This window comes from Limulus polyphemus, unplaced genomic scaffold, assembly GCF_000517525.1.
Source record: "Limulus polyphemus unplaced genomic scaffold, Limulus_polyphemus-2.1.2 Scaffold241, whole genome shotgun sequence".
Lineage (NCBI taxonomy): Eukaryota > Metazoa > Arthropoda > Merostomata > Xiphosura > Limulidae > Limulus > Limulus polyphemus.
In genome coordinates, this window is record NW_013665851.1 from 473,198 (window position 1) to 496,801 (window position 23,604).

The 23,604-nt window shown below is 30.7% G+C and overlaps 1 protein-coding gene across 1 annotated transcript in view; it reads right to left on the reverse strand.

The window, feature by feature from the left end:
- The window catches only part of LOC106478689, a 110,424-nt gene that overhangs the window by 11,676 nt on the left and 75,144 nt on the right, over positions 1-23,604 (reverse strand). The window contains exons 13-22 of the mRNA XM_022382343.1: positions 23,250-23,445; positions 20,141-20,217; positions 15,343-15,581; positions 14,139-14,169; positions 8,363-8,503; positions 6,199-6,330; positions 5,052-5,261; positions 4,368-4,382; positions 3,841-3,888; positions 3,202-3,294 (exon numbers count right to left, since the gene is read on the reverse strand). Of these exons, the coding sequence (XP_022238051.1) occupies positions 3,202-3,294; positions 3,841-3,888; positions 4,368-4,382; positions 5,052-5,261; positions 6,199-6,330; positions 8,363-8,503; positions 14,139-14,169; positions 15,343-15,581; positions 20,141-20,217; positions 23,250-23,445 (1,182 nt within the window). The remainder of the gene's footprint in view (positions 1-3,201; positions 3,295-3,840; positions 3,889-4,367; positions 4,383-5,051; positions 5,262-6,198; positions 6,331-8,362; positions 8,504-14,138; positions 14,170-15,342; positions 15,582-20,140; positions 20,218-23,249; positions 23,446-23,604) is intronic.

A 23,604-nucleotide genomic window follows, 5' to 3' on the forward strand; every position in this document is an offset into this window, starting at 1 on the left:
AAACTATTTCATTTAATAAATGTTTTGTTTTGATATATAAGTTGTTTGGGTTTTTCAGCCAAAAAAAAGCAACATTAATTTCTTGAAGACTAAACAGTTACAATGTAACTATGTATGTGTATAAACATTCACATACAAACAATGCTAGGCAGGCAAATCCTTCATACAAGATAAATATTATACAACTGTCATTACATATCAAGTTAAAAACAGTTATAATTTCAATAGTGGCCAATGTTCCCTCTAATGTTTCAATCCATGTGCAGAATGAATTTTTTCATGTGCACCAGTATCAAGGCAATGTGCACTACCAGCTTTTTTTTTTCTGGGGGGGGGGGTGATATTTTAAGACCATCAACCCCATTGAATCCTTAGCTCACATTGTAATGATGCCAGTTGGTTATTTGGGCTTTAAGCCTATTGACTGCCAAGGTCATTAAGGCCATCAATGTGTTGAGACCCCTCATCATTAATGAAGATGTGCATGACTGGAATAATAAAGCAAGCAGCATTTGATTGGTTGTAGTGCAGCTTAAAGGGAACACAGTAGTGGGTACAAGCCAAAACTTAAGACAGAAGAGAGAGATCAACTTATGGTGGTCCTCAACAAAACATGGGTGTGATGTATCGTAAGAAGCTGAACAAGTCAGTGATGCTGTTAGGTTTGTTAGGGCCCTGCTGAAACGTTATTTTTTGTTTGTTTAGGAGTTCTGATTTGCTTTTTTTGGTTAGCGTGTGACAGAGAACAAAGACTTAAAATGTCCTAAAGAATGATAAAAGTGCAAAAATGTTTTGCAATAGGTTTACCAGGATTGCAATATTTAATGTCTCTCCCTGATGTGTTCCTGGGTTCTTTTGTCTAATATTTGATCTGTCTGGCCTATGTACGAAAAACCTTAATTTTCACAGATGAAACAATATACTACTGTCTTTGAAGTGCATGAGAAGTTAAGAAAAAGACAGTGTTTTTATGGTCCACATATTAACATTCATTTATTAGTACAGTAGCAGATGAAGTGTCATTTATTACAGGGTTGGTTTCAAGGTGTATCATGAATACTGGTCACAATAAAACTACTGTGTACTGATACATTTCTAATGTTTTTATGATATAAGAGAAGTCAATGGGAAAAGATATTTTAGTAACTGATCATGTTGAATAATGTTATTGTTTTTTCAGTTATATCAACAATATTAATAACATGTTTTATTTCTTTTTGAACTTGAATCAATACATTCCACAACTTCACAAGATATGCCAACATAAAGCTTTACAAATTAACAGAGCATGCAAATACATCAATGACATAGCTATACTAAACCTATACAATATTCTTGACATAGCTAAGCATATCTACCCGACAGATTTAGACTTGAAAAATTTCAACACATGCAATCAAAGCTGATATCTAAAAAAGAACATATGATAAAAAAATTTGTTGCTACACAATCTATTTTATATCAAACACAATTTACAAAATTATGTAAAGCTTAGGTCAGTTTTAACACCATCACTTCACTTCCATTTACTTACCTTATCTACTACCAAACGATTTCCTTGTATGCTAGCAAGTAAAAACAGATAAATTCGTAATAAACTTGAATACATTAGTATTTCAATTTAAGATAATAACAAAGATTTACTCCTACAGCCAAGCCTTAAACAGCTGGGAAACTGGTACTTGATGACATGGGTGGCGTTTTCAGTAATATAATATTTCAGCTTAATTGAAAATAACATTTTAGAATTCAGTACATAAAAAATGTAGTTATTTCATTAAGGAAAAAATACAACACAAAAATATATTTTTGAAGGTGCTTTGTGTAAGTACCTTAGTTTTCTACTACAGATGTCCATGTATTAAAAAAAGTGTACATATTTTGACTTACATCTGTTAAGTAATTATTAGTAACAAGTAAATATAATAAACGCTTTAGGTTCTAAACTCACACTGAGGTAACTCGATAAATGTATATTATTAATCTAATATATTAAGTCTGAACATATACGTATAGTACAAAGGTTTCTAATGTAAAAAAGCAGACTCAATTGCACTATATTGTTTGTAGGTAGACTACAGTTAAATAAATGTAAAATTTCTTACATGTGGACAGAGAGTTAATAACACTTTATTTGAATGATTTGTATATGCTAACACAATAGTGTGCTTCTGCAGATATGAGCAGTGGTACTACAGACAAAAAGTCTGGCTTATGACTAATTCCTGGCAACATGACTTACAATTCTGCCACAGGAAGCCTAATGGTTGATGGAATATAAGAATTCTATACAGTAAGACTGTTAATGATATACAGTTGAAGGACACAACATTTTGAAGAATAGTCTTCAATGTTCTCTATAAAAGGAAAAAGGTGCACAGCAGAATATTTACAACAGTAACATTATCCAAAAGTATAATAAATTCAATCTAAAGGAATACATTATTTTGCAAAGTGAAGACTATGGCTAAAAAAGGATGCATTCTTGCTCAAAAAGAACTATTGCAATGAAGCTAGGCATATCTCCTGGTATTTTAACAAGATAATTAAAATAAAAATTTGAAGTTAACAAAAGCTCACAAGCCAAAAGTTTAAGAACTTCTAGTCACACCTTGAAATAAATGGCTGTTTCATTAGATAATTGTTCAAAGGAATTAGGTTCACAGCAATCCCATTCATCCACCTGCTTGCTGTGGTAATCCATTTTTTTTACATCTTTAACATGTAGGATTTGAACTCACAAGTGCTCTACTGATTGAGCTAAAGGGTAATGTATTAGTAGTTGCTGTGATATGGCTTTTCCTTTAACAGCTCAAACTACTACATTGCTAAGTCATCCATTGCAGCTCCAATGTACATCCATGTACAATGAAAAGTCCGTAGAAAGTTTAAGAAGATGTGATCTTACACTGACTTAAATGTTAATTTCAGATGCTTGTTACAATAGAAATTGTGGTGAAAAGTATTAGTGGGTAATCACTGGCATAGACGGAGCATAATCAATCATGGTTAAGTAGTTATAAGGGCAGAACACCTGAATATTGTTCTTATAAAGTGTGATTAACCTCAGTAGAATTGTGAGGTAGGTCATAAATCAAACTAAAACGTTGAAATACTGGTCACATCAGAAACTCAATCTAATTATTTTCAAATAATACTACATTAAAGTCTGATCCTGATATCACATGGGTGCATCCTTACCATAATAAAACTGCCACTGGGAAGTAAAGGACTTAGATATCGCTCAAAGAAAGATGTTCTGTGAAACATTGCTACACTGGCTCTTCTAGAAATCTACAGGTGAGATTAGAAGACCATAAATTTTCATACAAATATATAGATGCAAGTTATCATAGCATATTATCTATTTTGAAAGTATTCAACTGAAATTTTCTCAGATTTGATATTATCATTTTAATATTAAAAAATGTACTCATGGTGGCATTAAAACTTCATTTTTTGGGATGGGCTGAAGAAGGTACTTGTTTGTTTGTAGTTAAGCGCAAAGCTACACAAACGGCTATCTGTGCTGTTTCCACCACAGGTACCAATAGCCCTTGTTATGCGTGTAAGTCCTTAGACTTATCACTGTGTAACTTTGGAGGGGGGGCTGAAGAAGATGTCAAGAAACTGTACAGAAAGTTTATGTAACAATGTACAAAAATCTGTAATTATAGATGCTTTGATAAATATGAATTAACATGTAGCACAGTGTGTAAGACTAATTATATATATATATATTTAAACACACTATAGCTTGAAATTTACATGTGTTCAATATAATTGTACTTTAAATTCCAATTCTGAATTTTTTAATAGAGATACAAAAAAGTAATTCACCTCTTTAACAGCTTGAAGGTGGACAGAGTAAGGAGCTAATCGAGGTGCCTATGAAAAACAAAAGTAATCACTGAAATGAAGAGCAAAACTTAACCTTCTGAAAGATCTGATCATATTCTATTAAATATATTTATTTCTGAATTACAAGTAAAATAACTAATTTGATTTTATGAATTTAAATGGAATAAATACATTCTTAAACAGTGGTAAACAACCATGAATATTTAATAATTATACTTATGTCACTAACTAATTTTGAAAACATGAAACACAAGAAAAAACATGGAAAATAAACACGAAGGAATTTGAACAAACTAAATATATGACATTAGCATATAATGCTACATCAGTGTGAAATTCTAGTTAAATAGTCAGCACTGAAAGTATACATTATATCAAAACACAATGTCAAAATAAGTTTGAAGTAAAATCCAAAGTAGAAAATAAGCAATGAAGAAGTTAAAATTAATACTATATTTTGTTTTAAATGTACACTTGAAAGAAAGAAAATTAAAAATCTGCTGTACCTTTTTATGACTGTCCTCAATGCAGCAAAAAAAGAAAAGTTTACTCAAAAATGGTTAGTATACGCTTTCGCAAATTAAGTCAGAAATTGAGTACCAAACAGTGACCAATGAATAATATAAACATTTCTAATCCAAGTAAAAATACTAGAAAAGTTTAGCACACTATAGCCTTTTGCCACCAATGTCAGTAGTACCAGCCTCCCTTAAGCACCATCAGCATCACTAAAAATGCAGTTCAGATTTTAATCAATGAGCATTAATGATGCAAGTTGAAAGAGCTTATTATTAATATACACAATACAACTTATTAATAAATTGAAACAAACATAAAAAGGAATTCTACAAATATAGCTGTCATTAAAAAAACAAGAGTATTTTATATTTTACCATAACATTTGTTAATCATACATACTATCTTATTACATTGACTATCGTTTTAAATTCAAAAAAGATCTATTTTATGAAAAACATATCAATATTTTATTATTACTTCAGTAATTCAGACATTTCACAAGTTTCTTTACTGTTCACTTTTACTGTACATCATATTTCAAAACACATCTAAATTGTTTTGATAACTTAAAAGTAAAAAAATGATGATCCAAAATATTCAAAATTCAAAACTTTTGTTGATTAACTTGATTAAAATATTACTTATGAAATAGAAATTTGTGATAAACTCACAAATTTTGGGACATTTGAAACAGTCAAGTAACGTCGTGATTTGTGTACTCTGCTATCTTCTCCAGCTGATTCACTATCAACAGGGACAAGATGATTTTCCATCAACAAACGTCGGGTTTCTTCCAGTTCATGGTGTTCTTTTTCATATATTCGCTTCATATTTTCTACATACATAACCATAACGTCAAATGCACGATTCACTCTTTCTTCCTGTAGTGATGACAAAAACAAATATTAAACAACTTTAGAGTGTTGTTTATTCAGGGAAGCTAACTATTTCAGTATTATTATTAAACAATTTTTCCATTCTATAATATATACTAAACACCTTATGAAGCTCTACATGTTCAGTTAATTATTTTGAACATAATGAAATAATGGAAACAGTAAACCATGGAGGATTGGTGTGTTTTGTACATGACAGCCTTACAATGGAAACTACACTTCAGAGGTAAGGTCAAGATACATGGTCATCAGATAGAGCATGACCAGATGTTGTGACATGAACTGTAATAATGTAGTGAGGCTCCAAAATCATTTTCATATAAAGTACCTAAGGTATTTTCAGATAGATTAAAAAACAATTTTTTTTCAGGTGTTTTGCACTTTTTTTATGACATTTGTAAATCAGACAATCAAAAACCATAAACTTGCACTAGTTGCCTTACTTAGGCAAAGACTGTATACCACAATAATTGTTCCATAAGGCTTTTACTTGCTTGTCCTGTTTCTCTATCATACTCTTATAGAATGAGGTCATACCGATTTCAAGGGATGGTACAGAAACTTGAACCAGTTAACGTGAGCTAGGGGTTCATCTTCCTTGAATGTATATAAAATTGGAATGATCACTGACTGAGATAATCTAAGGATTGAGGAGACATCACACCAGGCCTTTGATTCAGCCTGCACTGTGGTATCATCATTATTCTTGATCTTGTCTCCGTCCTGTTCAGGCATTTTTCTATAAGCCTACTCTCCTACTCCTGCAGGAAATAACAGCCAATACAAGCAAAAGACCCTAGTAGTACATTGAGATTTGTGTTTCTTATTTTCCCTTTGCTGTGTTTGTGATCTACCAGTACTTGAAGCTTACAAAAAAACTAGTAAGCAAAACATATCAATGAATTTATCAAGAAATTACTACCTGCTGAACAGCACCATAAACTTCAGCTCGACAGGATACTCTAGAGGTAGACTGTTGGAGAACATCTACTTGTTGTTTAATGCTTGTGATCAACTCTCGCACTTGATGATTAGTACTTAGTTGACTTATAACCTTGAAACAAATATGTGAAACTTTGTATGAGTCATACATTAGTAGCTATTATAATAACACCTGCCATTTATAAAAAAAAGAAAAGTTTGCTATATTGAATTACAAAAACATAATTATTCAGAAAGTGGATTACTTAAGAGAAAAAAACATTAAAATTTGAAATGTCTTGTTATGATGTCATATATAGTTGAATTAAAACATAAAAATAATTTAATACTACAGTATACAAGCACTACATGAACTGGTTAATAGACACATGCTCCTTAATCAGAATTGGTAATAACATCTTAATTTGTACTTTCAATAAGGTACAGCCTATTATGTCTATTAGTTGAAATATTATAATTTAAGAAAACACTGTGTAAGTGCCATTGGATATGACTAAAATAGGTGGAATTTTTTCATATTTCACTACTTTCTTATATATTATTATTGACTTTTCAACTGTATATTTTCACTTCAAAATATTTCATGCAATTTGTTCTCTTTTTAACCTAATCTTTGTATAACAATACATACCAGGTTAAAAAATCTTAGTATAATTGAAAAGAAATTAACATACACACATTAAATTACAAAAATATTAATTCACACCTAGACTAATATGGAACAAACAAGCATCTAAATGCACAAGCTCTCTATGCTTATTTAAGTACAAGTTAGTAAAAATAATCCACAAAGAAAAATATAAACAATGCATAAAAACCTAACACATGTATTATTTAAGTATCTTAGTTGCCATAAGTATATTTGTTTAATTTTTCACAAAAGCTAAATGAAGGGCTACCTGCAATAGCTATCCCTAACTTTGAAGTGATAGACTAGAGTAAAAGCAACTAATCAACACCACCCATTACCAATTCTTGGTCTACTCTTTACCAACAAGTAGTGGGATTGACCAATACATTATAATGCCCCCATGGCCAAGAGAGTGAAGATGTTCAGTTATGGTACTTTAACTCATATATTGCACATTTGCCAAAGTAAACAGTAAAACAAAACAAATGCCAAAGACAAAAGTTATCAATAATAGAAGATACTAGAGAAATAAAAACAAAGCACTGAAAACAAAATCAAATGAAAAAGTACTTTATACAGTATGGGCCAATTTTCTCTAAGAAAACAAATGAAAATTCAAAGTCAGGAAGTTTCAAGCTTGAAATCAAATGGACTATGTATAAGGAATATGTAATGGCAAGTGAAGAAAAGACTGAAGAAAATGTTTTTCACAGTATTAAAGAGAAAACAAAAATATAATTTATATGTACACTACTTGGTTTGGGCTCAATGTAAGCTACTTATGTATATCTCGATAGATCAGAACTAAAAATTAACCTAGTAATTAATACATCTAACTTCATGTTAGTTATTTTTGATGAACATTTCAATTCTACAAAAAAGGTTTAACGTTCATCAAAAATCACTCAAACTAACTGGGATCACTTAAACACAATTTTTACAGAAAACCTTTTAACATATATGACCAGAATTGTTTAAGTTCACATAACATTCAATAAAAATGATGCCCTTTTATCATATTTACATCCTAAACACATGAACATGTCTCCAAACAATAGCATGTGGTACATGTCAGAAAATTCTTATTAATAAAATCAATTAAAAGCAATTAGTGAAATTAAATGCAATATTGATGATATTTTTGAGAATTGTTTTTGTATGTCTCATATGTTATTAGGGACCCATAACTAACAAACATTTTGACGAGTAAACTGTTTAATCCTCTAAGTAAGCAAACAAGAAACTTCACAAAACAGTTATGCCAAGTCAATTATGCAAATATCAACAAAATATAAGTGTGCAGTGGTTGATGAAATTAACAATAAATTATAATTCACTTACATTGCTATGTAAAAAAATGCAATGTCAGTTTAATCTGAAAAGTTTAAACAATTCATTCATAAGTTTTAATATATAATAATTTTAACTTGCATTCTAAAATTGTGACATTGGCCCTTAGTGGGTTAAAGATATATTAGTAACCAAAAGTCAATACACTGACAAGGCTACTTACATTTAAAGATTCTTTCAAAGCCTTAATTTCATTTTCAATGTTTTTCTCTGCAGTATTCCTCTGCCGTTGATGAAGCTCTAGCCTTTTGCTTAAAGTCAGTTTGTCTGTTTTAAATGCTAGTGACAGGCTTCCAAACTTACTCTGAAATATATTGTTTGATAGGTATTGAACTTCCACATTATAAGAAAACATATTACATTTAAAATGAAAAAAAAAATTAGATGAGAATATAATTTAAAGGAATATGCAATTGACACTTCTGAAAAAACCTAACATAGTTTTTGTAACTTTTTCTGATGTGAATTTAGAAGTTTTTTACTTAATATTTTAGAATAAGCTGTACACTACATTTAGGTAAGTTAATTTATCATTATTAGGAAACTGGACACCACTATTAAAATGTTAGAAATATTCCAGACTTCACCTTTGGTCACATAATAAACATATGACATCTGGTATGAATAAAGTTGCACAATCAAAGTTTGTTTCTTGTTAAGCATAAAGCTACGCAATAGGCTATCTGTGCTGTGCCTACCATGGCTAGCAAAACCCAGCTGTTAGCGTTATAAGCCTGCACACTTATTACTGGTCCACAATCACAGAGCATGACACATGTGAGTAGACAAGCAATCCAGGATATCTCTTCACAGTAGGTTTATGTTTTATGAACAAGAAGATTTGTTAGTTATATTTTCTATTTGTAACAGTGGTATCATTCGGTATAATAAGATTAACTTTTGTGGAGTGTAAAAAAGCACCGTTTTATCTCACAATGTAGCTAAAAAAATTCAGTTTCAGTGCAATTAGAAATGTCTCAAAGTTGTCATACTGTGTGGAAAAACAATGATCATGTTAGGAAATAAAAATATTGCACACAAATTGTTGACAAAGAAAGGATTATTAAAGCTACTTGCTCAATTCATACAGTAAAATAATATTTACTTTCTCCAACATATTAAAGTTTAAAATTTTCTGTTAGCTCTTTTATGCTGCTAATAGTAATAATCAGTTACTGAATATATAGATATATATAACGGAATATCTATATATTATATATATATATATATATATATAATGAGACTTACGGCATGACTTCGAACACAAAACATTTTTTATTAAATATTTCAAATATATGGTAAATGTGTGGTATTCCTAGGTGAACTGATTTCCCTGTAAGTACCAAATAGGTCCACTGAATTGTTGCAGAATCAAATAGGACATTTTTAGAGTAATGTGAATTTGAAACCTCGATTAAGTTTTCACCTATATGAGAAATAAACACACTGAACACATTTAATGGAAAATTAAAACAATCTTTATCAAAGGAACAATAAAAACAGTATGCATACTTCCCTAGGTATGAAACAATCATCATACTAATGGATCTGTGAATAGATCAACAGCTTAATTCCCTGCAGAACTGTTTATGATAAAAACCAAGTATATAGGTTCCAATCTTACAAGAAACACTGTATCCTTTCTTTGTTATATTATCACAATGTGTCTGGCGATTCTCTCACATCTTTTGTTTAGCATACCATGCATACATATTCCACTCCACCAGTGAAGGACATTGCAGTCATTGACCGTTTCTACACAGGAGTGTGACATTATTGCAACATCCCATCAGACTGAGTAGGCATTATCTACTACAGAAAAAAAAGGCAACTGGAATGACACAATTTCAAGGATTTTCTGGACCATGAGTTTATGCTAAACATGCATAGAAACAAAACTGATGATTTTTTTTTTAAGTTTACTACTAAAAAATGGTGAAAAACCCAATATGCAAAAATGTCACATTTATCTCCTCATCTCTGTTTCAGGTTTGATCTCAAGCCAACATTCAAAATCAAACTTAAAACCATTCATTCATGTTCAAGGTGGACACTGGCTTTCCTTCCTTTGTTCTTAAGAACAATTACATGCCACATGAAGATACAACTCTTAAACAAAGAACTACATTAAACTGCAAAAAAATAACATTTTCAATTTTTACTTAAAATGTAACCTAATATAAAAATAGTGAAAAGAAAATCTCCTTGGTCATGATTTAAAATGTACTATAATACACAAAAAGAAACAAAAGAAACCTTGTCCTAATGAAAAAAATGACATATCATACAAACATCAATCCTTTAATGATTATTAATATATAAAAAATTACCCGTTAATAAAGAACATATCTAAATCAAATACTGGCATACATAAAACAGGAATACCTATAATGAATAACACATAAAATAAACTTTTAACATCCAAAAGCAATATGCAAACACACATAAAGATAAAAATAGCCTTTAACAATGATTTACATATAAAAATGACTTTAAAAAGAAATACCTATACCCTTATAAGGGTTAGCCTACCAAACTATGCAAATAAAATAAGGACAATAAATAAAACCCTTGAACAAAGACTGTTTGCCCCCTTTAAAACAGGGAAGTGTAACTTATTATGCCATTTGACTAATCATGGACAAACAACTGCCCTTTAAAAGTCATAAACTACAATCAATCCTTTTTAACAATTAAAGATGGAATTAAAATAAGAACACTTTTTAATCAATAAAATAATGAGATAAGAAACTTTTAAAAGTCAAGGAAAAACAAACCCCCTATAATAATAATTTAATACATAAACAAAGAAAAATTGTAAACAATCATCACAAACAATGAAAGTATTTTGCAACTGGTACCTCAAATATTTAAAGAAACCTTTCAACGACTGTATAAAATAAAAACTTGGTCCATTCGTGTATGAGTTACAACAGATATGAAGCTGTGAAAGTGCAAGGAATATGTTAATAAAATGTGTTCATACATCAGGGATGAGCTATTGGCGTGCTGTCTTGACTTGGAGTCTGAAAATAAGATCAGTGAGTCAGACATTGGTGTATATAATAAGAACTAACAGCCTTATGGGGGAGCTAGCCCTGAGCATTCACCAAAGCAGGACTTTGGGATTAGAATGGTTGGCCACATTCCTTGCTCTTTCCAAAGTGCACTTTGATTTTTGTAAGAAATGATGCTGCTATCTTGGAAAAGTTGATCACAACTTGTCAGTAACATAAAACCAAGAAAACTTCTCATCTGGTCATAGATTGAGGCCAATCTCACACCACAGCTATATCAACCGACTCCATACAGACTGCCTCTCCTTACAGTATGACTGAGAAAATCCACTTCTGTTCATATAATGAAACATTTTTCTGTCAAACCTACTTGATTTATTCACTGGAATACCATTCTTAGGTTCTTAGCTGCAGATTCGAAAGTGCAATCAAACACTGAAACACTATTTACCGACCCCAGACATATCTCTCCCACTGCAGTCCCTTCAGTTTCAGTGGAAGATCCATTGGCCTATTGAAAGTAGCGAGCATGTTACACAGATTGAATGGCATGACGTGGAATATATACAAGCCATCTCTCATGCTAAAACTAACACAAAAACTTGGTATCCAATCTTGCTTCCAGAAAATCACTACTGGAGATAATCAAACAATCTTCAAAGGTTGTATGACTCCTTCAACATTTGCTGAATTTCAGTACAGGCAATCTCCATACTGCTCCAGGGAAGTTGGTATGATGGTTGCTTTATTTGGTGTACATTGCCTGTATCCATATGGTGTTGAAACACCACTGTCTGACCCAACTGGCCATCTGATCCCACAAACATATCACAATATTCAACCAACAAGTCACAGAGTTGCTTTTGCTAAATTGGGCATAGATTGTTTACACAATCCTCAACCAATGATCTCAAATGTGTTGATAGCTGCATACTTGCTTTTAGGCCATGTTGTCACAGACACAAACTTAGTATTACCATTAGTATCTGTTACTTCCATTTTACTTATTGTGCCTATAATTATTCCAGCACACATCTAGATAGCTGGTCACCACTAATTACAAAATAGCATTAGGAATTCATCCCTCATTGGACAGATGACTGTTCAAGCTAATACGGCCTGCTTTCTTGATAGGAAACAGCTCATTTCATGCATAACTACTGTAACTGCATTAAACTGGACTGAAATACAGGAATAAACCATGGGACACCATTTGTGTAATGCAGGTACTGTTATTCCCTTTGCTACGTACAACGATACAGTCCATTGTTCCTTGGCTCTATCTGGCCAACATATGATGATGTTCCAATGTAACATCAGCTCAGGGAAAACTGAAATAGTTTCCTTATTTACAGAAAAGCCCCTTTTGACACTGGCCTGTCCATGAGACAAGGAAAGAAGAATTTTACAAACTCTCCAAAGCATCTAGAATTATTTCTTGTCTGACAGGAGATGGGAGTAAAGAATTTTTACTAAAGTATAATATAGATCCAGATCTATAGACAAGATCTGGATCTAGTTAAACAATTAGCCTGTGTACTAACATTAGATATGTTAATAAATGATTCATAAAAATGACTTAAAATCTAGCCTAAGCATAAGTGCTTTGAAGTCCTATGAAGTATAACAGATTATGCAAAATTGTAACCTCTTAATACAAATATTACTGTTTATATGTTCTTATATCCAAACTAGCAACGTTTAACAAAGTATTATAAAAAAACAAGCTACATACCTGGTTGAATCATAGTATCAACAAACTGGTTAAAATGTGGTGATCTTTTCTGGGACTCATGCAGTATGTCAGACAATAATGTGCATGTTAGATATACAAGACTGTTCATTTTAAGTTTAATATGAGAGTATTATTTAGTTTATATTGTACAAGTGTTAAAGTAAGTTATTTTGAGAAATGACAGTTATGGCAGGTCTTTTTACATAACTGTTTATGAATCATTTGTTATGTAGTTCAATTGTTGTGAATTGATGTCATTTTACTCGAACCTTCTGAATTTTTCTAATTGCTTCAAGTAAGTATTATTACATCATTATGTCTCATAGTTTGTAGAAAGTTATAGGCCTCAGTTGGGCAATATATGTTTAGGTGACAAAGTTAGCGCAAATAAGTAAGTTAGTGAAAGTAAAATAAAGTTAGTGATAGATATAGCCAAATAGATCTAGTCTGTAAAAATAGTATATTAGTGATATTTAAAGTGTAATAATTGCAGATTGTATTGTAATAGCAGAGTAAAGAATAATAATAATGGACTTTTAACATAAAAGAGAATTAGTTAAAGCTTTGGATACAACTGTGGTAACCCACAGGGTAACGTAAGTGAACTTATCACTCACTGTATTGTGATAATAGAATAGAGAAGAATAATTTGCCTTGTCAATTGGGTTCTAAAGTAACTGAACCAGCCTGTGTGGACTGTTGATGAAAACAGATGATTATTTAAAGCTCTGGATACAACTGTGGTGATTTACTGTGTAATGAACATTTGTATATACATTTGACCTGTTTTTAATACATTATTTTAAAACAAATGGACTGTGTGCTGTCCATTTATTATTGAAATTTATTGCCAACAAGTCACAGACACCTACTGTAAAGAATCCCGCCCACACATCCATATACAAAACCTGAGAGTGCACATGCACACATGCCAAAACAGTCCTTTTGATTGATAACTGATGTTTTCAAACTGTTTACTTATTTTTAAACTTTATTAAAAGTTTTGGGTCTGCTTGTTTAAATTTCAAAACTTTTCTAAAACCTTTAAGAATTTTCCATAAGATTTCCATAATGAATTTCCAGGATTGCCTAAAGTATACTTAACATGTGTTAATCTATTTTTACAAAAACATTTCTTTTTCAAAAATGCTTCTTTAACAAAATGGATACAATATTTTGTAAATTACCTCTACTTCCTGTTCAGTGAGTTGTTCATTGCTGAAAATAAAACATTTTCATATTACACAAACCAATGAAATAATAACATTATTTATTAGCACATTCATGATTTTTCACTTTAAAATATAACAATTCTATAAAAAATGTTCCATAAAATTTTCTTATGTGTAAAACTTGATAAGAATGCCCAAAGTGTTATTAAACTTTTTCTGATAGTTTTCAGTATGGGCTCCTTTCTTGAGGATTAGTATGTATAATTAAAACAAATCAAGTTTCTGTGTCAAACTTGGGCTTTATTTTTCCACAGTGTTTTCCTACAGGAAATTGTATTCATATTTTTGAATGAATTATAGATTGAAATAAAAGATCATAACTATTCAACAGTACTGTACTGACAAATTTCAAAACCAAATTTAACTACTGGTAATTTAGGAGTTATATACTCTTAACTACTGACTTGACTTCATAATTATGGTAGAAAACACTACTTTCAATGACAGAAGTATTTCTTTTAACCAATTAGTTCAAGAAATGATACTACAAATACTAGGCCACTTTACCATTTGAAGACAACTCATCAGCATGTCAAGAAATTTTAAGTATTTCTTAGACTCATGTTATTCTACAACATGTTGTTTGTAGTTAAACACAAAGCCACACGATGGGCTATATGTGCCCTGCCCACCATGGGTATCAAAAACTGGGTTTCTAGTGTTGTAAGTCTGTAGACATATTGCTGTGCCACAGGGTTTTTTATTCTAGAATCTGTTTATTTTTCTCACAAACTTTTATCTATAATTTCTACATAAATATATATATTCAAAACAGTAAGCTACAAAATGTGCATTTTTTGTTTAAAAATATTATTATTATAGCTAAGCACTAAGTGAACAATTTTTGTTTAGTAAACATTTCTTTCTTTTAATTATCAATTAAAAAAAAAGCTCCATTTATATACTTGTCTTTCCTTTCATTATTGTCCTTTCATTAATCAATATTTTACACTAAATATTGATTATATACAGTTTGTCCTACTTCACACTAAACAATTTTTGTTCAGTAAATAGTTCTGTTTTTTTTTAACGTAGTGACTGATTTGTTTATTATTATCAGCATATATTTCACTAAAACCACATTTGATATTCTTAATTTAAAATATCTGTCTTTTTTCTACACTTAACAAATGCTCTTAATAAGATAAGAATGCTATACCTGTAAGGGCAATCCTTATGCAGTCCTATACGTCTTAAGAAACTGTCAGGAATACTGGGGAATGCAGAATCACTGGTTGCTGTTGGTGGAATTACTATATCTAAGCCAGGAAGGTCAGCAGCTTCACTCTCCATACTACCACTTGCACTTCCTTTAGCTGACTCTGTTTCTGATGTTTCCATCAGTTCAGGAATCAGGTTCTTGTTTTTGGACAAACTGTCTCTTTTCTTCCATTTTTCCTATTAATAGAATGAAAAATATAAGTAGTCACTTACTGTTTTGACATGTAGTTTTACTAGTGAAATTCAGAACTTTTAGAATTATGCATATTAAGCTTTCTAAGACACTGTTGTGCTAAAACTTTTCTCTATTCTTCCCTGTTTTTGCTATTCGATAATTATGTTCTAGTTTATAAAAAACATATTCTTACACCAGCACTTTGAAATGTATTTGAGCATAATCAGATTGAGAATAGTTTACATGTACAATACTAAACTGTCATACCATCCATGGCTAAACAGATCTCAGTAGAAGCCTGTGATAAAAAAAAAAACATACTCCCTGAAGAAAGAAAATGAACTGCTAGTATGGAAAAACAATTTTAACTACAACAAAATGAGTCTGAAAAGAAAATGAAATGAGTCTCTTGTGAATTTTAGAAATGGTTAAATATCTAAAGAAGTGGAAGCACCAGCAAAAACTACAACAACAACAAAAAAAAATCTACACAATTATGCACATAAAAGAATACAATGAAGTTCCTCAAATAGAAAATAATTCAAAACTGGCCACCTTAAATGAAAAATAAAAATCACAGAACACTCTATTACATAGAAAACAGCACTGTAAAAGATGATTTGTAAATCTAGAATAAGTTGTGGGTGTAAGCTTCCTTGAAGCTGATTATTTGCAAACACAATTCAAAGAGCTATTGGAAGTAGGAATAGTCATTCCATCCAATGTGGGTGGCAAAATGTGACTAAATTTCTAGAAAATACATCTGATGACATGTTTTAATGAAATAGTACACTATGACTCAAAATGACAGTAACATATCACAGATTGACTAGGAGAAATGCAAATCTTTTGCTCCTGTTGAGAAATGCATACTAAAAAATTCTGGATATTTTCTCCATTTTGTAGCATTATAGTGCTATTGTTATTTATATTATTTATTTATTTTTTTCTGATGGAATTATTATTAATTAACAGATAGTTTATTTCAGGTGACTCGAGGCTCCTTAAGGGGGATTGGAGGGGGTTATAAAAAATTGTAAAAAAGGTGTTGTTTTTTGAAAAATACAGGTTTAGTGAAAACTAGCACAATATCTGATTATATTATTAAGAGTGGATTACATTTACATTTACCTTTCTTACATAGATTAATCAGGAAAGAAGCATCTAAGGTGTATCTCACATGTCTGAAAGCCTTAACTGTGGATGACTATAGCAATTAGTAAAGAATGATCATAATAAATGAACCTATATACTTATCTAAATATCATGAATGAAACTAATTATAGTTTTTTTTTCCTTTCAGATAGATGATCAATAGCACCACAAAACCACCTGTAAAGTTGAAGTGTAAACTAACTGTTACAAATAAATATATTTACAAATGTTTATTCTGCCAAAGACCAGATAAATCATCATTCATGCACAGACAACAATAAAGCACTCAAATAATTCAAAAGTTTATCAAATTATGAAGGAAGTATGATGATCAAGACAACAATTAATAATTAGATCTTATGGAAAAGTGACCAGTCTCACAAAGTTCAATGGCACAAATACTGTTAGAGTTCATTCATAAATGAAAGAAATATTGACAGACTGAGAGTTAGACATGAACTATTTTGTTGTAGAAACTGTAGAAAGACAAAGGTCAAGGGGTTCAATGATAGATGTGAAATGAATACTCTGCATCTTTTGCCAAGCAGTAAAAAAAACAGTGGTTTAAAAAATGTGACAACATTCAATATGTAAAATAGCATCATCAGTGAGGCTCACAAAAACTTGAGCTTGTCAATCAAACTAGCAGGTATACTTTATCTCAGTGCATAAGAGGAAAAGTATCATCTAAAAATGATACTTAGAGTTCAAGCAATGAATGAAGAAGAGAAAACAAATCATGTGAAAGGTTATTCAACAAACTTGTACAAGAACTAACAATTAAACTTTCACAATGAAATATTTACAGTATGGATGTAGTAATGCAGAGCTACTTGGATATTTCAACTATGTATAGAGATAAATCTAAAATGAATGTGTTACACAGAGCAAGTTATATAGATTATCAAAAAAAAAGTGTGTGATACAGTAAATTTTGTTGAGCCCTTGGATTGACATAAATCTTTCAATCTTCCCAAAGGAGAATGCCAAAATTTCTTAGTACAAACCTTTATTCACGTAACCATGAAAATAATGAGAGACAGGGTAAATACAACTACACATCAATGTCAGAAAAAAGTTGATGAATACCATGTGAAAGATGTTATACCTAACTGTCTTTTCCTCATGCTCAAGATAAAATTGTAACTGGTGAAGATGCAGAAAATCAAGAAGAAAGTAAGGCCAGACAAGTATGGCTCAAGATCTTCCACATGGCATGATAGAAGGAAGAAAATTAACTCCAAAGCATATTGGAATAGGTATGATGATTCGTCATGAAACCAGATCCAAACATTTGATAGATTTACTTTATGGAGTATATCATTCAGTGAGTTATGAAACAATTAGAAGCACAGACACAAGCATAGCAGAAAAAATCTTGGACAAATATAAAGATGATGGAAAATTGTTCACATCAAAGAGCATCCTATGTAACTGATTTGTTCACTTCTTGGCAGATAATGCTGACATACTTGGGGAAAACCTTGATGGAAAAAACACCTTACATGTTATAAAGATTGCTGTTTGGCAAAGAGGTCCAACATCAGAGGAAAGTGAACAGTTGATACTAATCAACAAAGAAAAAACTGAAAAGATCTGTTCTAGAAAAAATTTGTCAAATGAAACAATGTCAAAGACAGACCTGGATCATCACTTGGAGTTAAACACTCATATATATTTGAAGAACACGACAATAGTAGACTCAATGCAAAATAAATTGTTATATGGCATAGTTGGCAATAAGTAAAGTAAATAGTAAAGATAAAAAAAAAACTAACTGGGTAGTAAGAATTTCACAGAGCACCCACTTCTCTGTCCTGAAGTGACAACAGCTGAGTTTTTTCCAATCATCAAATAACCAGCATAAGAATGTGACCTACTATATACAGTCATTACGAGTTCATGGATATTTAAAGACATCTTGGTCAACACACACACATAGTGATTACTATTTATTGAGCCTTGTTTTGTAAAATGAAGGAATTGGTGTGGCTTAAGAGAGTATGACAACGTTTTGATTAGACTGGGTGGATGGCTTATACTAATGAACTTCATACAACCCACTGGAAAGCAGAAGAAGTGTGCTAGGCTGGATTATGTATGGATAGAAGCTATTATCTATTGTAACAATCTAACACATGCAAGTCTTTTAGGTAAAGCATAAATAGAGCTCTTGGTGCACACAAACTAACATATGAAGTTTTGTGGACACTGAAATGGAAGTCAATATTGCAATGGGCCCACAAGACAGGGTGCTTGACTGACATAACTTTTAGAGAGATGAGTTTGAATCCAAAGAAGATAAAATTTAAGAGACCATGAAAGAATTGTCAAGAGGAACTAGATGTGTTCACATAATGTAAGGGCTTCACTCTGCAAACTACAAGGATTTGTTTGAGATCTTACCCGACTTCATCAAAACTGAGAGGGATGGACTATGGCCATTTCACTTATTTTCATTTACTACTACGCTACCATATTTTTGACTATGATCACACAAACTATACATCAAAACTGAGAGGGATGGAGAGTCATCTGTACTTGACTGACATAAAATTACTTCCACAAACCACCCCTGAGATACACAGAGAAATTCTTGGATGATAATTTCCATGTGAAGAGTTAACAGTTAGTGTTTGGATTCTTTTTTGTGTGGGTGTATAAATGCTGAACAAAAAGAGATTTATATACCATTTTAACCATACATTGAAAATCTTCACGACAGAAACAATCTTTAAATTTATGTAAAAAAAAGAGAACATCTGCAATTATCAATAGAGAGAGAAAGAGATAGCTTGCTATACAAATATACTGAAAATTCTGCTTAGATTCATTTATAAATGTTCTAGTTCAGAAGTTCCTCTGTCATTATTTTACTATAATGAGGTAAAGTGGTTAACAAAAGAAATGTTTTGATATAATTTATATGTAAGTATGTCTCAAAAACAGAATATAATAATTTTTTGTATTATTCTTATGTCATGTACAGTAACCATGAGCTTAGAACTGTTAAAAATTGTTATAATAACTAGAATTACAATAAATAATTTTCTTTTTATCATAAATTTAGAATCTAAAATAAAATACAACAGTACAAACCTTCTGAAGGTTTTTGGTATTTCTTGTTGTTACGCACAATATAGATAAACACCTAAATGTGCTTTCCTCGTATCTTCTTTACTTAACCATTATTATTTGTTTTTACAGAATTATGATCACAATAAAAATATCTAAAAAAGAAGATTACATAATTACTCATAAGCAACTTAGTGCTGTCATAGAAACTGCATAAAGACAATATGATAGAAATAATATGGTGTATCTCTTATGAATACTTAAACATCATAACAGACAGTGGTACTTAAAAGAATTATTTTCCCTTGCTACTGTTGAAATAACAACTTACTGAAATGAGCGAGGATACAACCCTTTCTTGTTTTTCCTGGTCTTGTGCACAACTCCCTGGGCTATATTTTTCTATGGCTGAAAATGAGTTTTGATCAAATATATACTTAAATCTTTTTTCTTTTTTTTCTAAAACCGTTTGCTTGAAGACGTGATGCCAAAACTGCTATTTTTTTTAAAAAGTTCACTCAAATATATTAAGTTACCTTTATGACCTATATTTTCCATTAAAAAATAAGCCTTATGATTTATTTTAAAAATTGAGTCATATTATTTGTCCTTGCATAAAATAAACGGAACGTGAAAATAAAAGTATAATTTTTTTAGTAGAATATAAACTTTGTACAATAACATTAAAATTTCTGAGAATTCTTCATTAGAGGTAAATTATACTGTCAGAAATAAATTGGTTTGTTACTAAGCACTAGACAAGATGACCAACCACACAGTGAGCTATTAATAAAAAATCCCTAATCATGTTGGTCTCCTGCTATCCCAGGACTGATAAGTATAAAACAATAGCTCTCAAAATTTGTTGCAGTAAGCCTTCCTAAGCAAAGAAAAACAAATTGCACCTTTCCATAGTTTACAATTTGATAGACTGCCAGGGAAAAACCACACAGCACAAGTCAAATGTTGGCAAGATAAAAGAGTTATTTTCCATATTTCTCCTTTTTATATATTTTGTGTTATTTTTTTCTAAAAACGTTTCTTTCAAATTACAAAACCTTACTATTAAAAAAATGTACATGAAATTTGCACATTTCCTGGTGCACTGTTCATCATGGTTTAAGAATCACTGGTATAAAAACATGACAGTGATGGCAAGCAATCAAGAGAAAAATGAAAATCAAGTCTATTATAAAGAATGTGATATAACTGGGTTTTAAAAATGTAGGTTGTAAAATTTTCATACAGCAAGATTCTTTGCAAATGAAGAATGAACTTCTGCTAATTACAAATTCTAAAATTGTGTTTTTCTTGGAGTGTCTTGACACAATTACTTCAGAACTTTCTGTGTTTGTTATTAAAGATATTTTTTCAAACACTGTTTGTCTTTTATGAAATCATTCAGTAGTATTTTTGAGAAGCTTAGATGAACATCAGTGATATTTAATTGTTGGAGTTCTTCATTATTATAATTTTTTATTTATACATTTATCTAATAACATTCAATATTTACTAACTGGTTTTAAGAGTAAGATTTTATAACTCAGAAACTTCTTAACTTAGTATGAAATGGTCATTATATATCATTTAAAAATTGAACTTAATGATAAATGCATTATCTTATTACACCATTTCCAATAGAAAGAACATTTTAGAAAAGTTTCCAATACAAAATGAGCTGGTTATTTTTGTTGTTGTTGTTATTACAATATTTGTAATCTTAAGTTACAAGCAAATTGTTGGGAAGGGGCCATGCAAGTTTGACAACCTAAGTTTTTTTAATATTTCAGTTTTTCTTATAAAACTACTGCATGTGTAGAAAATAAATAAAATGTAAATTTTATGAAAACTACAGATTTTCAAAATAATTAGCCTGAGTATGCTCTTTTAGTTTTGTAATTTCAATTTATTAATTAATCAATCAATAAAATAATTTTTATTGATAGACAGTGGTTGAGATACAAAACTTTCACAAAACTATCACATTTTTGAGTTTTTGTATTTAATGGCACTGGAAAACAAAGGAATATGGAAAACCTTGGAGCACCAGGATCATCCTGAATGAGACATGCAACAAGCCATACCCCAAACTTGATAAGCAAAAAAAGGTATCTTGTATCAGGTGAGAACCCTTGAACACAAAGTTTAGTGGCAAAAGCTGTCCATGTGCCTCGGGTAACAGCATGCAACATAATCCAGAAAGATCTACATCTGGAAATGAGGTCAACAAGTATACGTTCACTCAGATAGTTGAAGAATGAAACAGGTATTTATGCTATTCCAAGTGAAGACATACAGGCATACTGGTAAAGTCATTGGATGCAGCACCTATACATTTCTATGAAATCAGACAGTTGAAACGGGTACTGGTTAACCATAATCTTTGTACACTAGATCTTTCTGGATTGTTTGTTGTGAATTTTGGCAAAGCTACAAAGCTATCTGCAACCATTCCTCATTTTGAAATGCTGATCAGAGGGAAGGAAAATGGCCAGCAGCACTCATCTCCAACTCTTTGGCTACTCATTTACCAATGAATAATGGGACTAAATGCCACATTATAAAGACCCCACAACTGAAAAGGTGTTCATATTTGGTGCCATATTATACTAGATGGATTATGGAAGGCATGCAGAGAGGAATGATGTGTTTGGACATGATAGCCCTGTGATGAAGCTTTTTGCAATGGAAACTTTACTACACAACTATTGTCAAGATGCATGGTTATCAGTTAGAGCAAGATCAGATGCAGTGACATGGACTGTAATAACATAGTGAAGCTCCAAAATTGATTTACCATAAGGTACTTAACCTCCATATATGTAAATAGTTAATTATAAGTATTTTTATCTGTAATTCTCAAACAATTTATGCGGTAAATAATGCTTATAAATTTAATTAATACTGTAAGTAATGATTTCAAATTATTTCAAGGTGTTAAAATAAATTGATTGGACAATAAAAATATATATATGATACATTATCAAACTTTTCTGATAAATGTTTATTGTATTCTAATTATCATATTTTCTTCTTAATTTTCTCATTTTCAATACACAGTATAAAAAGTATCAGACTGTTTTATTAACAGGCAATTTAACAACTGATCAAATGCTTTTAAATCTATACAGTGACATAAATTAAACTCGAAAATTCGACTTCCTCATATTTCAGTGAAAAGTAATTAATCAAAGAACAATTTTTAGCACAAAGTATGCCTAAAGAGAATCTGTTTGGAAGAAAAAACAAACTTAAAATGCATATTCTTACAAGATGCTTTTGTATCTGCCTTCATCATAATAGTGTGGACTGACAACATTATGTTAAAAAAAATTAAACTCTGCTATTTCAAATTTCAACAGATTCAAAAATTATAATAATTTTCACATTTATATCTTAATGTCTATTTTTTTTTATAATGAATAAAATATATCAAATACCTTTTCCAGTCATGATATTATCTTTCTTTTTAGGCTCCAAAGTAATGTTTTCTTTTTTATTGTTTTGTTGTTCATCTTCAAATTCTTCTTCATCTGATATTGTACTTAGTACTTCACTAGGAACCATATTAATTTCCACTCTTGGCATTTGTTGTACAAAAACTGAGTTCTTTCCTCTTGTTGAATCTTTCGTATCCTATGACAAACATTAAAAGTTACTTTGTAAAAAACTTACCAATAGTTTTACTTAAACTATGCTTTTTGGGGACTAATTTAACCTGATGATTACCGGCTACTAACTTTCTTAGTAGGAAATGCAAGTCTTGCTATATTTCATTCCAACAATAAAACTAGA